At 57.7% G+C, this 17872-nt stretch overlaps 1 protein-coding gene across 1 annotated transcript; it reads left to right on the forward strand.

Annotated features, from left to right (window-relative positions):
• The first annotated feature begins 2708 nt into the window (after positions 1-2708).
• On the forward strand, positions 2709-17462 carry LOC135892217 (sialoadhesin-like). Its single transcript, XM_065419925.1, has 9 exons — positions 2709-2748; positions 4027-4407; positions 5485-5748; positions 6170-6451; positions 14648-14735; positions 15117-15156; positions 15436-15542; positions 16320-16410; positions 17355-17462. The coding sequence occupies exons 1-9, from the start codon at positions 2709-2711 to the stop codon at positions 17460-17462; spliced, it is 1401 nt and encodes a 466-aa protein (XP_065275997.1).
• The last annotated feature ends 410 nt before the right edge of the window (positions 17463-17872 follow it).

The raw sequence follows: 17872 nt of genomic DNA on the forward strand, positions 1-17872 counted from the left end.
CTGAACTCTGGGTGCAGACACATTGCTCGGTGTCTGCCCTGTCAGACTGTGCTACCACTGGGCCATACAGCCAACCTTCACCCCATGGTCTCACCCCTCATCGGCCCTGACACACACCCCCCATAAATTTGAACACACATCCCTAATTTCAATTCCTGGGGAAAACACTGGCTGGGTGTGTCCCTGCCAGGGGATGGCTGTGTAAGGGCAGGACCTGCCAGAGGTTTGTAGCTTGTCACAGCATCACAGTGTGAGCGGGAGCCCAGGTTGGTTAGCCAGAGGGCTCAGCGGTACCCCAGTTCCAGGTTGCACCCCAGGGAACCCGTCACAGCGGCTGGGAGTCAGGACTCCTGGGTTCTATCGTCAGCTATGGGAGGGGAGTGGGGTCTAGTGGGTTGGAGCAGTCCGGTTGGGAGTCAGGACTCCTGGATTCTATTCTTGGTTCTGCCCCTTTGCCCCTGGGGGATGGGGACCCTCCTCTCGCTCCGAGGGCTGAGCAGCTCCTCAGGTGCTTTGAGATCCCAGCTGGCCAGCGCCAGAACAGGACCAAGCCTCATCCATTCATCAGGGTCTCCCAGGGTCTCCTTCGAACTCTGACCCAGCAGCCCCATTTGGCCTGTGGCTGGGGAGTCTCTGGGGCTGGACGGGGTTAAAAGGAACAGGCACCACCACACACACCCCGTGTAACCAGCGCTGGGGCTGAGCTTTCGCAATGTCCAGAGAAAGGGGAAGTTTCTCTGCCGCAGCCAGACAACAAAGTGAAAGGCTCCTATGGGAGGAATGGTGCATGGAGCCAGAACCCCCGAGTCCTGACTCTCAGCCTCCTGCTCTAACCACTAGACCCCCATGCCCCTCCCCCAGCTGGGGATAAAAACCAGAAGTCCTGATTCTCACTCACTGTCACCACCAGACCATATTGCTACCAAACCAGCAAGTATGTTGCCTTTAAAGGCCAGGAACACACTATCACGGTTCCCTTTCCTCCCTTGAGCCACCAGCCACTCACAGCGCCTGGGGATATTGCCTCAGATGTAGATGAATCTGATTACATGTTACCAGCCCCGAACCTCCCTGCTCTCCCACTAGTGTCAGCGGTGGGATCAGACGGGAGTCCCAGCCGCTAACCCAGGCCCAGGGCCCAGGTAAGAGCCGCTGTTCCTTGTTTTGGGGCAAAAAGCCAGATTTGGAGAGAATGATTCTTCGCATCTCTAAATCACTGAAAGGAGTTTAAACAGTGAGAGTTTCTTATGGGGGGGGGGGGCACCAACTGAGATCAGGGTCCCATTGTGCCAGGTGCTGCCCAGACATGACGAGAGACAGTCTCTGCCCCATAGTAATTACAATTAAAATAGACAATATGTGGGAGAGAAAACGGAGGCACAGAGGAGCAGTGACTGACCCGCTATTGTATGGTGGGTCCCTGACAGATCTAGGAGTAGAACCCGGGGCTTTGTGTCCCACTGCTGTGCTCTAGCCACTGGGCCCCACTGTCACACCGTAACTGGGGGTAGCATTGAAAATACACTGGGGGCTTCCCAAACACGGCGTGAGAGCCAGTCTCCGCCTGACGAGCTCACGGTGTAAGATATGGGGACTGAACACGGCAGGGCAACATTACCCTGTGCTGTTAAACAGCTGCCGTGCCCTACCCGAGAGCAGGCTGCATTTCACTGTTCGTGAAGGTGTCACTGAAGGTGTCTGAGATCATTTGCGGGAGACCACGCTTGACTGATCAACTGTTCCCAGAGGAAGCATCGTGCTTGGGATAGATTGAGGGCTGGGAACCAGGAGTCCTGGGTTTTATCTCAGCTCTGGGAGCAGGGTGGGGACTAGTGGGTTAAAAGAGGGGAAGCTGGGAGCCAGGAGTCCTGGATTCTAGTCCCAGTTCTGCAAAGGGAAATTTATTTTCAGACACACCCGGGCCCTCAGACCCTTGCTGGCCAGTTGCACCATTACCCAGAGCGAACGTTCTCAGAGCGGTCGGGTAACATCAGACACTGGCTCTGCCCAGGCTGTGGTCACAGAGACGGCCCCTGATAAACAATCCAGCTATCGGAGAGGAAGCAGCAGAGGAAGCGCTAGGGGGGGCGGAGCTGCAGGATACACCGGAGGGGGGGCTCAGTAGGGGTCTCTCCCCTCAGAGTCAGGGCTGATCTCTGCTTCTGGGACTTTGCTGTTCCCAGCTGAGACACTGAACCCTGACCCTGACCCTTGGGCCTGTGATACCCTTCCCCCACATGGCTCTATCCCCCTGGGGTCCCTGCCACACCCCAAAGTGATTTTTTCCATTGCAGCTCCCTGACTCTCCCTGCATATGTCAGCTCCACATAGGAACTGTCCTCTGGTCCCGCCCTGAACCTGCCCTCTGCATTGCTTTGAGCTGTCAAACAGCCGTGCGCCCCTCCCCAGAGGTGGCTGCATTTCACGCCTGAGGCTGTGAGCCCTGCACACATGGCCCGCAAAGCACACAGGGATAAAAATGCTACCAATCCTTGCTCCGTCGGGCCAATCTCTGGGCTTTACTCCCCTTTGGCTAGGAAATTCTTTTACGAAGGGCCCTACATGTAAAATACCTGGTCACGCAGCCGATCCTGTGGCCGGACGCCATCGCCCGGTGCAGACGAGCTGTCACCCAGAAATGCTGCAGGTGACTCATTCCCGGCCCCTTTCCCCTCCCAGGCCGGCTGAGCGCTCTGCCCTGGACGGAGATGGCCTTGGTGCTGGTCCCTGCCTTTTGCCTTCTGAGCGGTGAGTAATTCACACAGACGTGCCGCGCTGCTGCCCAGGGGCCGGTGGGGACCGTTTCCCAGCCCTGGGATTGCGTCTACACTGCCAGGAGGGGGCTCGGAACTGGGTTCCATCGCAGGGACGTCCCAGCCACTCGCTCCAGCGGCTCCAGTTCAAGCCTAGGGGGCGTCTGGCCTTGAAGCTGACCCCGAGCGGCCGGGTCCTCGCTGCTGGTTTCACCCCGGTGGAGAACACGCCTGGTTCTCAGGGCAGAGTCAGCCTGGTCTAGCCCCGGCCACCCTGGGCTGAGCAGCGAGGGCCTCAGCCGCTCTCGTCCCCCGGGGTGCCGTTTTCCCTGCGCCACGTCCTGCCTCCGGGCTTCTCGCTGCCCCGGCAAGTCGGGGCGCCTCCTGGGCCGGCCTGGAGAGCTCTGCTCCCTGCCCTGCCCGTCCGCCCAGCTCCGGCCCGGCTGGCCCCTGCCCGCGTCCACACCCGGCTCCTTGTACACGGACAGCACCTGACCTAGGGTTGCCAACTCTCCTGGATTGTCCTGGATTGTCCAGGAATTAAATATTAATCTTTCATTAAAGATTGTCATTTGATGAAACCTCCAGGTATTTGTCCAACCAATGTTGGCAACTCTAACCTGACCCCTCGCCAGTGGGGCTCCTCCTGCAGTCAGGGCCTCTGACCCAAGGGCCAAACACCCAGCTATGGGGGGGGCTGAACTGAGAGGGGATGAGGGGTGCACTGAGGGGCGATATGGGGGGCTGAATTGAGGGGGGATGGGGAGGTGAACTGAGGGGGGCTGGACTGAAGGGGGTGGCCAGGGGAGGTGAACTGAGCGAGGATTTAGGGGGACTGAACTGAGGTGGGAGTGAACTAATGGGATGCAGAGGACGGACTAGACAGAAGGGGGGCTGGGCAGATGTGGGGGAGGGGGTTGGCCTGGACTGATGGGAGAACTCGGGGGGACAGGAGTGATTCGGGGGCTGGGGTGATTAATTGCTGGGCAGGGGATCGGATGATGTTGGGGGTGGGGGAAACTCCAAACTCCCATTCCCCATTTCACAGGGGATCGGTGGCCAGGCTCACTGTCACCCCCTCACCCAGAGAGGGTATGGGGGGCTCAAACAGCCCCAAAACACAACATCCCCGATTGTGTTTCACAGCCCCTGGTTTGGGGGCTGAGCTGATGCTGTCCTCTCCCGGTGGGATCTGTGCTGTGCCAGCCTGCGGGGCGGGTTCCCCAACTCACTGGGGCTGAGCGCTGGTCTGATCCCCAATTCCTGTCCCCAGGAGGCGCCTATGCCCAGAACTGGGGCGTGACAGTCGCACCAGGGCCCCTTGATGAATGGGTCGGCTCCTGCGTGACCATCCCCTGCTCCTTCACCTACCCCGCAGGGTGGAAGGTCACGACCGTGATCTGGTTCTGGACACGGGACAGGGATCACCGGGACACGGATCCAATCGTGTATCACTCGGACGAGGCTCGTGTCCACGCTGACTTCAAGGGGCGCGCCCGCTATCTGGGGAACCTGCAGCACAACTGCTCCCTGCGGGTGGCGGGGCTGCGCCCCAGTGATAACGGCACCTACCGCTTCCGGTTCAAAGTAGTGGGCGACGGCAGCAGCAGTGACGCATGGACGGGTCAGCCAGGACAGCAGCTCAGTATCTCCGGTAACCGACTTCTATCCATCAGCACCAGGTTCCTCTCTCTCTCACACACACACACTCACATTTCTGCCTTGCGCTGAAATCCAAGTGGTTAGAGCCGGGAGTTAGGACACCTGAGTTCTCTCCCCAGCTCTCGGGGAAGTGGGGGGGAGTGGTTAGAGCAGGGGGGGACTTGTGGGTCAGACTCCTAGGCTGTGTTGTCAGACCCGCGTCCCCGTCACTCTGTATAACCCTTGGCCTGTGCTGAAGAACGCTGAGACTGACCCTGCAACCAGTGTAATGCAGCAGGCGTGAGGGGTCTCAGGTAGAGCCCAATAGCGGGACTGGGACCCTGCAGGACCCCCCGCCAGAACAGTGGGAGCAGGTAAAATGTGCTTTGTTGGGGTGGGTTCGGGTGGGCAAAAAAACCAGGCTGCGGTAATTGGCTGGAAAACACTAAAACTCATAAGTACCAAGAGTCGCCTATTGGGGAAATTGCTAAATATTTTCTTTGAGCTTCTGTTTCCTCTCCATGTTTATCTCCCTCGCTCCAAATCTGGGGAAATGCACCGGCCCAAGTCAGGTCAGAGACATGTTCTGTGATATCAGGAGTTACAGTGTGTTTGTACCTGGTTCAAGCAAGATTTGTTTGATTCTTTTAGTGGTAAAAATTGGGTCTGAATTCCGTTAGTATCGATCATATCTTCACCCACCGGACTCTGTCTGTTGGTTGGTTGGTTTTTAGCAGCATGGGGGAATCTGTCTCTCTTGCGGGATTTGCGGGATCGGAGGATTTTGTGGCTGGGAGGGGGATGAATAACACTTGAATAACAGTCTGAGGCCCGATGTGTGGTGCCCCCCACTGGCGGCTGCGCCCCTCCGGGCAGACCCAGCGCTCCCCGGGTCTCAGGCCAACTTTTGCTGCTCTCCCCCATTGCCACGAGCCCTCATTGCCCCGGCCAGCCGAGCTCCCAGGCTGGGCCGCGCCCGCCCCCTGGGGGCTGCTCCCCGCTCTGCAGCCAGGCCACGGCCCCTGGGAGCGCTGCCAGCCCCAGGGCCCCAGCAAGGATCAATGGCTCCTCACCCCTCCTCTCCTCACAGCCCATCCATGCCGGCCCTCCCTGGGGCGCCGAATGGAACCGGGACCCTGCCTCACCTGCTCCGTGAGGGCCAAGTGCCCCCATCGCCCCTCCTGGTACGACCGAGATGGCGCGCGGCGGAGCCCAGAGCAAACCTCGGACGGGGCTGGGGTGACCGAGCTGCGAATATCCCCGTCCCAGCTGGACCCCGGCACGGCGCTGAGATGCCAGGTGGATGGATACAGGGATGAGTGTGACTCTGACCAATCCCAGCCCCTGGAGACAGGTGAGCTCTGCTGCTAGACATGGCATGGGTAGAGCAGTGGGGACTGGGAGCCAGGACGCCTGGGTTCTATCCCTGACTGAGAGATGAGAAGAATGGGGACAAGTGGCTAGAGCGGGGGAGAATGGAGTCAGGATTCTTGACTTCTATCCCCATTTTGGGGAGGGGGTGGTCTAGTGGGTTAAAATGGGGGAGACTCAGTGCCAGGACTCCTGGGTTCTTTTCCCAGCTCTGGGAGGGGAGTGGATCTGTGGGTGAGAGCGGGGGATGCTGGGAATCAGGACTCCTGGGTTCTATTCCCTCAAAAACTGTCATCTGGCTCTAGCAAATATTCTTGCCCCGTGGGACTGGACGGGGAGGGACCTGCCCCTTCGTTCAGTCCCGGGGCCCCGCTGACGAACTCTCACTTGACTCTCGCCCTCAGCCACCCCCAAGTTTCCCAGGGTCGAGGTTTCGTGGCCAGCAGGGAAGGCAGCGCTAAGGGAAGGCGACAATTTTACCCTGCGCTGCCGGGCTGCTGCCCTGCGGCCCGTCGCCAGGTACGTCTGGTCCCGCGGGGACGTGTGGCTGCCAGAAGCCAAGAAGGACTTACGTGTTGACAAGGCAGCCGTCTCTGACGGAGGGAGCTACGCGTGCGGGGTCTGGGTCTCCGACCCCGGCTGGGGATATCTGAGCCTCTCTGCGAGGGAATCGGTCGAAGTTCAGCGTAAGTATCAAAGGCTAGTGAGAGCCTCCTCCCCCGCAGCCCCCGATGCTCCCCACACGGCCTCCTGGAGCAGCCCCGTGTGCCCCCACCTCGTCCCCCCTGCTTCGCCCCACCCACCTCATTAGCCCCAGCCTCATATTCCAGCCCCACCTCCTAATAACCGGGTTTGGTCACCCCCAGTGCTGCTGGCTGTGGGCTGGGCTCCCCTGCTCCTCTGCATCGCTCCCATGGCTGGGCCCATCAGCGACAAATTCAGTTTGTGTCCCCCCCACACCTGTCCTGGGCCCCCAGCCCCCTCCGGGCCACAGCCCATCCCCCCAGCTGCCCCAGGGCCCCATTCCACACTGAGCTAGGCCCTGTCCCCTCCCACCTTCCTGGGTGTCCAGCCGCCTCTGTGCCAGGCCCTGCCCCTCCACCTGCCTTGTGTCCCCAGATCCCTCTGGGACAGTCTCTGTGCCCCGCAACTGCCATAGACCCCAAGCCCCATATGGCCTAGGCCCCGTACCACCCCTCACCTGCCCCAGGCCCCCAGCTTGCTCTGGGCCAGACCTGCTCCCCCCCCCAAACTGCCTTGAGCCCCCAAAACCCTTCTGGGAGACCCTGTTCCCTTATCCCCATGCTACCCTGCCTGTTCTCGCCCCCTGGAGCCACATGGGCGAGGCCCTGCCCCTCACCCCCTGCCCTGGATCCCTTCCCCCCTCTGGGCCAGGTCCCCCACACTCCATCTCTCTCCGTTCACAACCCATCAATCCCCCTTCATTTTACTGCTTCCCAGTCACTTACTGCAGGAAGCGCCATCCATGGGGTGCAGTAGATCACACCGCTGCCACCAGTTGTCACGGAGTGTGGGGAAGTCAGGGTCCTGCACCCCCCTCTTCCTGCGATTCACCGTGACTCTCAGCCAGCCAGTAAAACAGAAGGTTTATTAGACGACAGGAACACAGTCCCAAGCAGAGCTTGTAGGTACAACCAGGACCCCTCAGCCAGGTCCCTCTGGGGGGGCAGGGAGCTTAGACCCCAACCCTGAGGTTTCCCTTTGTTTCCCCAGCCAGCTTCAAACTGAAACTCCCCTGCAGCCCCCGGCTCCTCCTCCAGCCTTTGTCCAGTTTCCCGAGCAAAGGTGTCACCTGGCCCCATCCCCCTCCCAACTCAGGTTACAGGCTCAGGTATCGTCCCTCAAATAAAGTCATCCCCTGCAATCCCATCCCCCAAGCAGACAGTCCCAGTAAAACTAGACACATTCCCAGGTCAGTCCCCCCCGCTCCCTACCACGTCACATCCCAGGTCAGTCCACCCCGCTCCCTACCGCGTCACATCCCAGGTCAGTCCGCCCCGCTCCCTACCGCGTCACATCCCAGGTCAGTCCCCCCGCTCCCTACTGCGTCACGTCCCAGGTCAGTCCCCCCGCTCCCTACCGCGTCACATCCCAGGTCAGTCCCCCCGCTCCCTACTGCGTCACATCCCAGGTCAGCCCGCCCCGCTCCCTACCGCGTCACATCCCAGGTCACTCCCCCCGCTCCCTACTGCGTCACATCCCAGGTCAGTCCGCCCCGCTCCTTACCACGTCACGTCCCAGGTCAGTCCGCCCCGCTCCCTACCGCGTCACATCCCAGGTCAGTCCGCCCCGCTCCCTTCTGCGTCACATCCCAGGTCAGTCCCCCCCGCTCCCTACCGCGTCACATCCCAGGTCACTCCCCCCGCTCCCTACTGCGTCACATCCCAGGTCAGCCCGCCCCGCTCCCTACCGCGTCACGTCCCAGGTCAGTCCGCCCCGCTCCCTACCGCGTCACGTCCCAGGTCAGTCCCCCCGCTCCCTACCGCGTCACGTCCCAGGTCAGTCCGCCCCGCTCCCTACCACATCACGTCCCAGGTCAGTCCCCCCGCTCCCTACCGCGTCACATCCCAGGTCAGTCCGCCCCGCTCCCTATCATAGAATCATAGAATCATAGAATATCAGGGTTGGAAGGGACCTCAGGAGATCATCTAGTCCAACCCCCTGCTCAAAGCAGGACCAATTCCCAACTAAATCATCCCAGCCAGGGCTTTGTCAAGCCGGGCCTTAAAAACCTCCAAGGAAGGAGACTCCACCACCTCCCTAGGTAACGCATTCCAGTGCTTCACCACCCTCCTAGTGAAATAGTGATTCCTAATATCCAACCTAGACCTCCCGCACTGCAACCTGAGACCATTGCTCCTTGTTCTGTCATCTGCCACCATCGAGAACAGCCGAGTTCCATCCTCTTTGGAACCCCCCTTCAGGTAGTTGAAGGCTGCTATCAAATCCCCCCTCATTCTTCTCTTCTGGAGACTAAACAATCCCAGTTCCCTCAGCCTCTCCTCATAAGTCATGCGCTCCAGACCCCTAATCATTTTTGTTGCCCTCCGCTGGACTCTTTCCAATTTTTCCACATCCTTCTTGTAGTGTGGGGCCCAAAACTGGACACAGTACTCCAGATGAGGCCTCACCAATGTCGAATAAAGGGGAACGATCACGTCCCTCGATCTGCTGGCAATGCCCCTACTTATACAGCCCAAAATGCCGTTAGCCTTCTTGGCAAAAAGGGCACACTGTTGACTCATATCCAGCTTCTTGTCCACTGTGACCCCTAGGTCCTTTTCTGCAGAACTGCTACCTAGCCATTCGGTCCCTAGTCTGTAGCTGTGCATGGGATTCTTCCGTCCTAAGTGCAGGACTCTGCACTTGTCCTTGTTGAACCTCATCAGGTTTCTTTTGGCCCAATCCTCTAATTTGTCTAGGTCCCGCTGTATCCGATCCCTACCCTCTAGTGTATCTACCACACCTCCTAGTTTAGTGTCATCGGCAAACTTGCTGAGAGTGCAGTCCACACCATCCTCCAGATCATTAATGAAGATATTGAACAAAACCAGCCCCAGGACCGACACTTGGGGCACTCCGCTTGAAACTGGCTGCCAACTAGACATGGAGCCATTGATCACTACCCGTTGAGCCCGACGATCTAGCCAGCTTTCTATCCACCTTACAGTCCATTCATCCAGCCCATACTTCTTTAACTTGGCAGCAAGAATACTGTGGGAGACCGTATCAAAAGCTTTGCTAAAGTCAAGGAATAATACATCCACTGCTTTCCCCTCATCCACAGAGCCAGTTATCTCATCATAGAAGGCAATTAGGTTAGTCAGGCACGACTTCCCCTTGGTGAATCCATGCTGACTGTTCCTGATCACTTTCCTCTCCTCTAAGTGTTTCATAATTGATTCCTTGAGGACCTGCTCCATGATTTTTCCAGGGACTGAGGTGAGGCTGACTGGCCTGTAGTTCCCCGGATCCTCCTTCTTCCGTTTTTTAAAGATGGGCACTACATTAGCCTTTTTCCAGTCATCCGGGACCTCCCCCGATCGCCATGAGTTTTCAAAAATAATGGCTAATGGCTCTGCAATCTCATCCGCCAACTCCTTTAGCACCCTCGGATGCAGCGCATGCGGCCCCATGGACTTGTGCACGTCCAGTTTTTCTAAATAGTCCCGAACCACTTCTTTCTCCACAGAGGGCTGGTCACCTTCTCCCCATATTGTGCTGCCCAGTGCAGCAGTCTGGGAGCTGACCTTGTTTGTGAAGACAGGCAAAAAAATCATTGAGTACATTAGCTTTTTCCACATCCTCGGTCACTAGGTTGCCTCCCTCATTCAGTAAGGGGCCCACACTTTCCTTGACTTTCTTCTTGTTGCTAACATACCTGAAGAAACCCTTCTTGTTACTCTTAACATCTCTTGCTAGCGGCAACTCCAAGTGTGATTTGGCCTTCCTGATTTCACTCCTGCATGCCTGAGCAATATTTTATACTCCTCCCTGGTCATTTGTCCAATCTTCCACTTCTTGTAAGCTTCTTCTTTGCGTTTAAGATCAGCAAGGATTTCACTGGTTAGCCAAGCTGGTCGCCTGCCATATTTACTATTCTTTCTACACATCGGGATGGTTTGTTCCTGCAACCGCAATAAGGATTCTTTAAAATACAGCCAGCTCTCCTGGACCCCTTTGCCCTTCATGTTATTCTCCCAGGGGATCCTGCCCATCAGTTCCCTGAGGGAGTCAAAGTCTGCTTTTCTGAAGTCCAGGGTCCGTATTCTGCTGCTCTCCTTTCTTCCTTGTGTCAGGATCCTGAACTCGACCATCTCATGGTCACTGCCTCCCAGGTTCCCATCCACTTTTGCTTCCCCTACTAATTCTTCCCTGTTTGTGAGCAGCAGGTCAAGAAAAGCTCTGCCCCTAGTTGGTTCCTCCAGCACTTGCACCAGGAAATTGTCCCCTACACTTTCCAAAAACTTCCTGGATTGTCTGTGCACCGCTGTATTGCTCTCCTAGCAGATATCAGGATGATTAAAGTCTCCCATGAGAACCAGGGCCTGCGATCTAGCAACTTCTGCTAGTTGCCAGAAGAAAGCCTCGTCCACCTCATCCCCCTGGTCTGGTGGTCTATAGCAGACTCCCACCACGACATCACCCTTGTTGCTCACACTTCTCAACTTTATCCAGAGACACTCAGGTTTTTCTGCAGTTTCATACCGGAGCTCTGAGCAGTCATACTCCTCTCTTACATACAACGCAACTCCCCCACGTTTTCTGCCCTGCCTGTCCTTCCTGAACAGTTTATATCCATCTATGACAGTACTCCAGTCATGTGAGTTATCCCACCAAGTCTCTGTTATTCCAATCGCATCATAGTTCCCTGACTGTGCCAGGACTTCCAGTTCTCCCTGCTTGTTTCCCAGGCTTCTTGCATTTGTGTATAGGCACTTAAGATAACTCACTTATCGTCCCTCTTTCTCAGTATGAGACAGGAGTCCTCCCCTCTTGCGCTCTCCTGCTTGTGCTTCCTCCCAGGATCCCATTTCCCCACTTACCTCAGGGCTTTGGTCTCCTTCCCCCGGTGAACCTAGTTTAAAGCCCTCCTCACTAGGTTAGCCAGCCTGCTGGCGAAGATGCTCTTCCCTCTCTTCGTTAGGTGGAGCCCGTCCCTGCCCAGCACTCCTCCTTCTTGGAACACCATCCCATGGTCGAAGAATCCAAAGCCTTCTCTCCGACACCACCTGCGTAGCCATTCGTTGACTTCCACGATTCGACGGTCTCTACCCAGGCCTTTTCCTTGCACAGGGAGGATGGACGAGAACACCACTTGCGCCTCAAACTCCTTTATCCTTCTTCCCAGAGCCACGTAGTCTGCAGTGATCCGCTCAAGGTCATTCTTGGCAGTATCATTGGTGCCCATGTGGAGAAGCAGGAAGGGGTAGCGATCCGAGGGCTTGATGAGTCTCGGCAGTCTCTCCGTCACATCGTGTATCCTAGCTCCTGGCAAGCAGCAGACCTCTCGGTTTTCCCGGTCGGGGCGGCAGATAGATGACTCAGTCCCCCTGAGGAGGGAGTCCCCGACCACCACCACCCTCCTCCTCCTCTTGGGAGTGGTGGTCGTGGAACCCCCATCCCTAGGACAGTGCATCTTTTGCCTTCCAATCGGTGGAGTCTCCTTCTGCTCCCTTCCCTCAGATGGGTCAGCTACTCCACTCTCCGCATTAGTACCTGTAGAGAGAACATGGAAACGATTGCTCACCTGTATCTCCATTGCTGGTACATGGACGCTCCTCTTTCTCCTTCTGGAGGTCACATGCTGCCAAACTTCTTCATCATCCGTCTGTCCCTGCTACGCCTGCTCTGAATCTTCAGAACATTGTGGCCGTAGAAGCATCTCCTGACGTCTGTCCAGGAAATCTTCATTTTACCTTATGCAACGCAGAGTCGATACTCGTTTCTCCAGACCTCGAACCTTCTCTTCCAATATGGAGACCAGCTTGCACTTTGTACAGACAAAGTCGCTTCTGTCCTGTGGAAGAAAGACAAACATGGCACAACCTGTGCAGGTTACAACAGCTGATCGCTCACCTTCCATATCACCTTCCTCTTAAGAGCTTCCTCAGCTGTCGCAGGAACTACTCAGAGAAACCTGCAGATGAAAGCCTCAGTGAGCTCTCCCCAGGCGAGCTCCCAGGCAAACTCCCTCTGTTAGCCTCTGCTGTTCGCCGCTATCGCGTCACATCCCAGGTCAGTCCGCCCCGCTCCCTACTGCGTCACATCCCAGGTCAGTCCATCCTGCTCCCTACTGCGTCACATCCCCGGTCAGCCCGCCCCGCTCCCTACTGCGTCACAATTTTGAAGAGCATCGCGGCGGAGCAGGCTGGGGAGTATCGCTGCCAGTCCGAGAATGGGATCGGCCAGTCCCCGCCCCCCCCCCCCCCATCACCATCACTGTCCGGTGTAAGTGCCGGGGACGTGTGAAAAGAGACTTCTGGTGTGGGGGAGGGGCTGGGGTTGTGCCTTTGTGCCATAGGCCCAGCGCGGGAGGGTCGTCGTGGTGATCGCGGTGGATCACGAGCTCACCAGGGGCTACCAGCGCCGTGGTGGCCAGCAGGGCTAGCGCGATCCCGGGGTGCATGAACAGGGCAATCTGCAATCGAGCAGAGAGGGGATTTTCCCCTGGATCTGGTCCTGGTGCGACCGCGGCCGGGGTCCTGTGCCCAGTTCTGGGGCCTGCACTCCCAGGAGGTGCTGATCAGCTGGGGAGGGGTCAGAGAAGAGCCAGGAGAAGGAGTCAGGGGTTGGAAAACCTGCCCTAGGGTGAGAGACTCCAGGAGCTCCGTCTGTTTAGCTGAACCAAGGGAAGGGGAAGGGGGGACGTGAGCCCGTCTGGAAGATCCTACGCGGAGAAGAGAACGTTGATCAGGGGCCCGAGCAGACCGAGATCCAGGGGCTGGAAGCTGAATCTAGACAAATTCAGCCTGGCAATAAGGTGCAAATGTTGAACAGGGAGGAGAATTTGCCATTGAAACAACGATCTCGGGACGTGGTGGATTCTCCATCCCAGGGGATGTTTAAACCAAGCTGGGATGTTTTGCTAAAGGATCTGCTCTCGTTCAAACGGGAATGAATTCAGGGGAGTCCTGGGGCCTGTGTCACCCAGCTGGTCCTTCTGGCCTTAGATTCTATGGATCATGCGTCCCTGTGTCCATCGCTGCCTTTGCCAGAGGTCTCGGGGAGCCTGGCTGTGATTCCTCCAGCCCTTTAATCAAACAGGCAGGGGCTGGACTACGTCTCCCATGATGCACCACAGCCAGTGAAGCGCTCCTCCCCGCACCAAGAGGGAGTAGGTGGTGCATCCTCGGAGATCTAGTTCAGCCAGACAGCCCGGCTGACAGAGGAGACTGAGAATGTGAGGCACAGGAACTGCAAGTCCCATGATGCACCACACCGAAGGACTCCTGACGCACCTGGAATGATGGGATTTTGTGAGATTTTGGTTTTCATTTAGAAAAAAAAGTTTCTAGTAGAGCTGGCCAGGAAAAGCTCCACTTTTCATAGAAATGTCAAAAACTGAAATATTTCAATTGAAAATGGCCTGATGGGAGTTGTAGTTTGGGTGCCTCATGCTCCCATTCTCTTCTGTGGGCCAGAATCTCTGGCGGGACTATATCTCCCATGATGCACCCTGGCTATGGAGTCCTATGAGGCACCCTAACCGTCACCAAGAGGGGAGATACGGGTGCGTCTCATGGGAGATGTAATCCAGCTGGGCAGCACAGCCTATAGAGGAGGCTGGGGGTGCTGGGGGGGCTTCGCGTCTGAGCATCAGGTCTGATGGCTCCAAAACCACAGGTTCAAATCCTGCCAGATTCACTTTGCTCCTGCAGCAGATCAGTGGAACCGGCTGCGGTTGATGCAGCGTGGGGAGGATACAATCCCATGCTACAGCTCCCAAGACTCAGCCTTTGCCCCAGTGATTTGCTCCCAATTCCCTTTCTGCCAAATGTTGTGTTATGTCCTACGTCCTTTCTGCACCCTACATGTGTCCGCACCTTACCGCTGCTCCCGCCCCAGAAGTGGCTGCATCTCAGCACCAGGTGAGCCATCCCCGTATGGCTATTGACCTGCTGCCTTTTCCCAGAGGCAGCTGCATCTCAGTGCTGAGCGAGTCATGCCCATGTGGCATTGCTGTGTGGCTGTTACCAAACTGCCCCGCCCCAGAGGTGGCTGCATCTTAGCACCACGTGTCATGATCCATCCCCATCCATCCTCACTGTGTGGTTGTTACCCAGCTGCCATCCGTCAGCAAAAGGGGTTCAAAAATCTGCTGCAGGGTTGATCCAATAATCCTCCTTTCTCCTTTTCAGTCCCCGGGGCACCCGCATACATCATAGGACCTACAGTTGTGCTTCTCCTATTACTGCTGGTGGGGCTGGTCGGCGTCATAGCTTGGAGGTATTTGCGCTTTGGCAAACCGGTAATATCCACGTCTCTGATCTCTGGCAATCCCCATCTCCTCCCACCAGCCTTTGCCGGAGAACCCCGCACAATCCAGGGCTGAGAATTGCAGAGCCAGTTCAGATGCATGGACACCCAGTTGGGGGGAGGTGATTGAATGGTGGTGGTTGGGTCCCACACAGATACCTGACCCCCGCGAGGGGCCTGGGAAGGGCTGGGCGGCCTCCTGGTTAAACGGCTGGGCTGGGCGTCAGGAGAGCAGGGGTCAAGCCCAGGAAGGAGGTTCTATTTTGTGGGAGCCTTTGTCCTGTTCCTTCCCCCCCTGAACCGAAGCAGATGATGTTTTGCCTCTGAGCTGTTGGTCTCCTTTATTTGTAGGAAGAGGCGGAGCAAACGCCAGGGAATGAGCAGCAATCCGGTAAGTGCGTCTATGGGGCTGGGAGCCAGGACGCCTGGGTTCTCTCCCTAGCTCTGCTGCTGACTCACTGCATGACTTTAGATGAGCTCTGTCCCTCAGTTTCCCCCTCCATAGAACAGGATTATAAAATCCCCCCTCCCCCCCGAGCAGGACAGAAGGTCTTTCCAATCCCCTGGGTAGTTTATCGGGGGAGGGCTATGTGCATTTTCCTTTGTTATTACACATCACTGAGCAGTCCCAGAGCAGTGGCTCGCGGCCTCACTTCTGCCTGTCTTGCAGCACCCGCCGGGCCCGAAGGAGACCCCGATGTCTGATTGCATCTATGAGAACACCCAGCACTCTGGCTTGGGGCAGCCAGCCCGCCTGGCCCCCCCCGGGCTCCCCAGGTAACAGCAGGGCCTGGCTGTGAGCTACTGTGCAGCAGCTGGGTGTGGGGCGGTGCCCACACGTTAGGAGAATGTCGCCAAGGGTGAGCTTGATACAGCTACTGCTGGGTGTGTGTGTGTGTGGGGAGGGGCCCTGCTGGAGGGATGAGCCCTGTTTGGGGCAGGGGCTGGATCGGAGCCAGCACTCTTTAGACAGGGGTCCACAAACGTTTTCTGTCACGCCCTCCCTGACCCATAATGGAATCTGTCCGCACCCCATCCTCCTCCCCTACTGGGAGCGGGGCCAGAGCCGCGATCAGGAGCTGGGGTAGGGACTGGGGCTGGAGCTGCAGCTGGGGCAGAGCAGGGCTGGGTGGGGCTTCCTCCCTGCCCCCCATGGGGGCTGGCCCCGCCGCACTGCCCCAAAAGTTCCTAAATTCCCTCCTAGGGTGGTGTGCCCCACAGTTTGGGGAACACTGCTCTAGAAGGGAAAGGCCCTGTGCCCCCTTCCCTGCCCCCCTCCCCAAGCCAGCCAGTTCCCCTCTCTGGGGCTGGATTGGAGCCAGTGACCCCTAGAGGGGAAAGGCCCCATTCCCCATTCCCCAAATCCATGACTCATGTCTGGTTTGGGAGCTTTAGCCCAGGGGTCCCCCCCAGCCACTGACCCACAGGGGTTCTACGCTGTGACCGACGCAGCCTGTCCAATCCCCAGCCACGGCGCTGCAGCCGACCCAACGCTAGCAACCAAATGCCCTCGCGCCATCCCCACCCCCCTAACAGTCTCTCTTTCCGTGGCAGCGCAACCACCGAGGTGTGCCCGGGCTCTCCGGCCAGCACCAGGCAATCCCACATCTACAGCCAGCCAATGAACATGGGCAAAGTACCACAGGTGAGTGATTCATTCCTCTGTGTATACGGGGCCCAGGACTCCTGGGTTCTATCCCTGGCTCTGGGAGGGGAGTGCGGTCTGGTGGGTTAGAGCCGGGGGAGGGGGCAGAGGCTGGGAGCCAGGACTCCTGGGTTCTATCCCAGCTCTGCCCCCTGTGAGATCAGCTCCCAGTGGCAGCGAGATCAGGCTGGGCTGGGTGCTCTGGGTCAGGGCGAGCACAGCTGCTGGGCAGGGGAGGGGGCATCGCCCAGCAGCTGGAGGGCACAGAGGTGGGCGGGAGGCTGAGTTACAGGGCTGGGGGGTGACATGAAGAGGAGAGCGCCCTGGAGGGAGGGCTCTGTATCTCCTGGAGCAGCGGGACAAGCTCTGGGCAGCTGGCGTTTGCAGAAATATTTCATCCACTGGCTGGGGCAGGGAATGGGGCCTGGGGCCTTTCCCCTGTAGGGGGCACCAGCTCTGATCCAACCGCTGGTGACTCAGTAGCAGCATTACCTTGAGCTGATGGAGTAGCTCCATTAGATGGCAGGAGTAGCAGAGCTGTTATCCCCAAGGGGGAGCTGAAGGAGTTGCTCCATTAGCCAGCAGCAGTGGTAGGGCTCTTATCCTACCTGTGTGTCTCCCACTACGGAGGTGACGCCCTTAGCCGGTGTGTTTGTGTCGATATAAGGGGTCTCCAGAATGCCAGGCGCTGTGATGATCATCAAGGCTAAAATTGGGGGGGGAGGAGTTGTTTTTAGGAGACATTGTTGCTTAGTGGATAGAGCACTGGCCTGAGACACAGGACACCAGGGTTCTCTTTCTGGCTCTTCCGCCTGCCTGCTGGGTGACCTTGGCTAAGTCACTTCCCCGCCTGGTGCCTCAGTTTCCCCAGCCGTGCATTGAGCTCTGCTGACGTCAAGTTCCGCGTCAGAGCCGGGGGTTCTCATTATTATTCTTTGCCCTAGGGAGACCCGGACGAGGTCCACTACTCGGCCATCCAGCTGCAGCCTCCCCTCCGGAGAGCGGAGCCTGAAGCCGACCTCACCTGCGAATACGCTGCTATTAAGTGCTAGCATCCAGCTGCAGCTCACCTGGCGCTTTCCCCCAAATTCAGGGCAGCCCCACGGCCTGGGCGACACACAAGGCCAGGCTGGGTGATCTCCCTGTCCCCTGCTGAGCTGAGACTCTGGGAATTAGGCTCCAAATTCAGAGGTTTGCTAAGATCTGGATTCTTAGCAGTGGCCCCATAAATGGAGCATTCAAGGGGGCGGCTCAGGGATCAGAGGGTGGAGGGAGGCTCTAAGGCCCAGCTCCTGGAAGGCATTTCAGTGCCTAACTCCCCTGGGGCTTCACTCCCGCGGAAGGGCTGTTTCTGTCACTTCCCATTGACTCAATAGACATTCCAGGCTTCAGCGCGACGCAGACACAGCGCGGCTCTGCTGGACTCACGCTATAAAGCTTTAGAACTAAAACACAAAGTGTC

The sequence above is a fragment of the Emys orbicularis genome, chromosome 20, assembly GCF_028017835.1.
Source record: "Emys orbicularis isolate rEmyOrb1 chromosome 20, rEmyOrb1.hap1, whole genome shotgun sequence".
Classification (NCBI taxonomy): Eukaryota; Metazoa; Chordata; order Testudines; family Emydidae; genus Emys; species Emys orbicularis.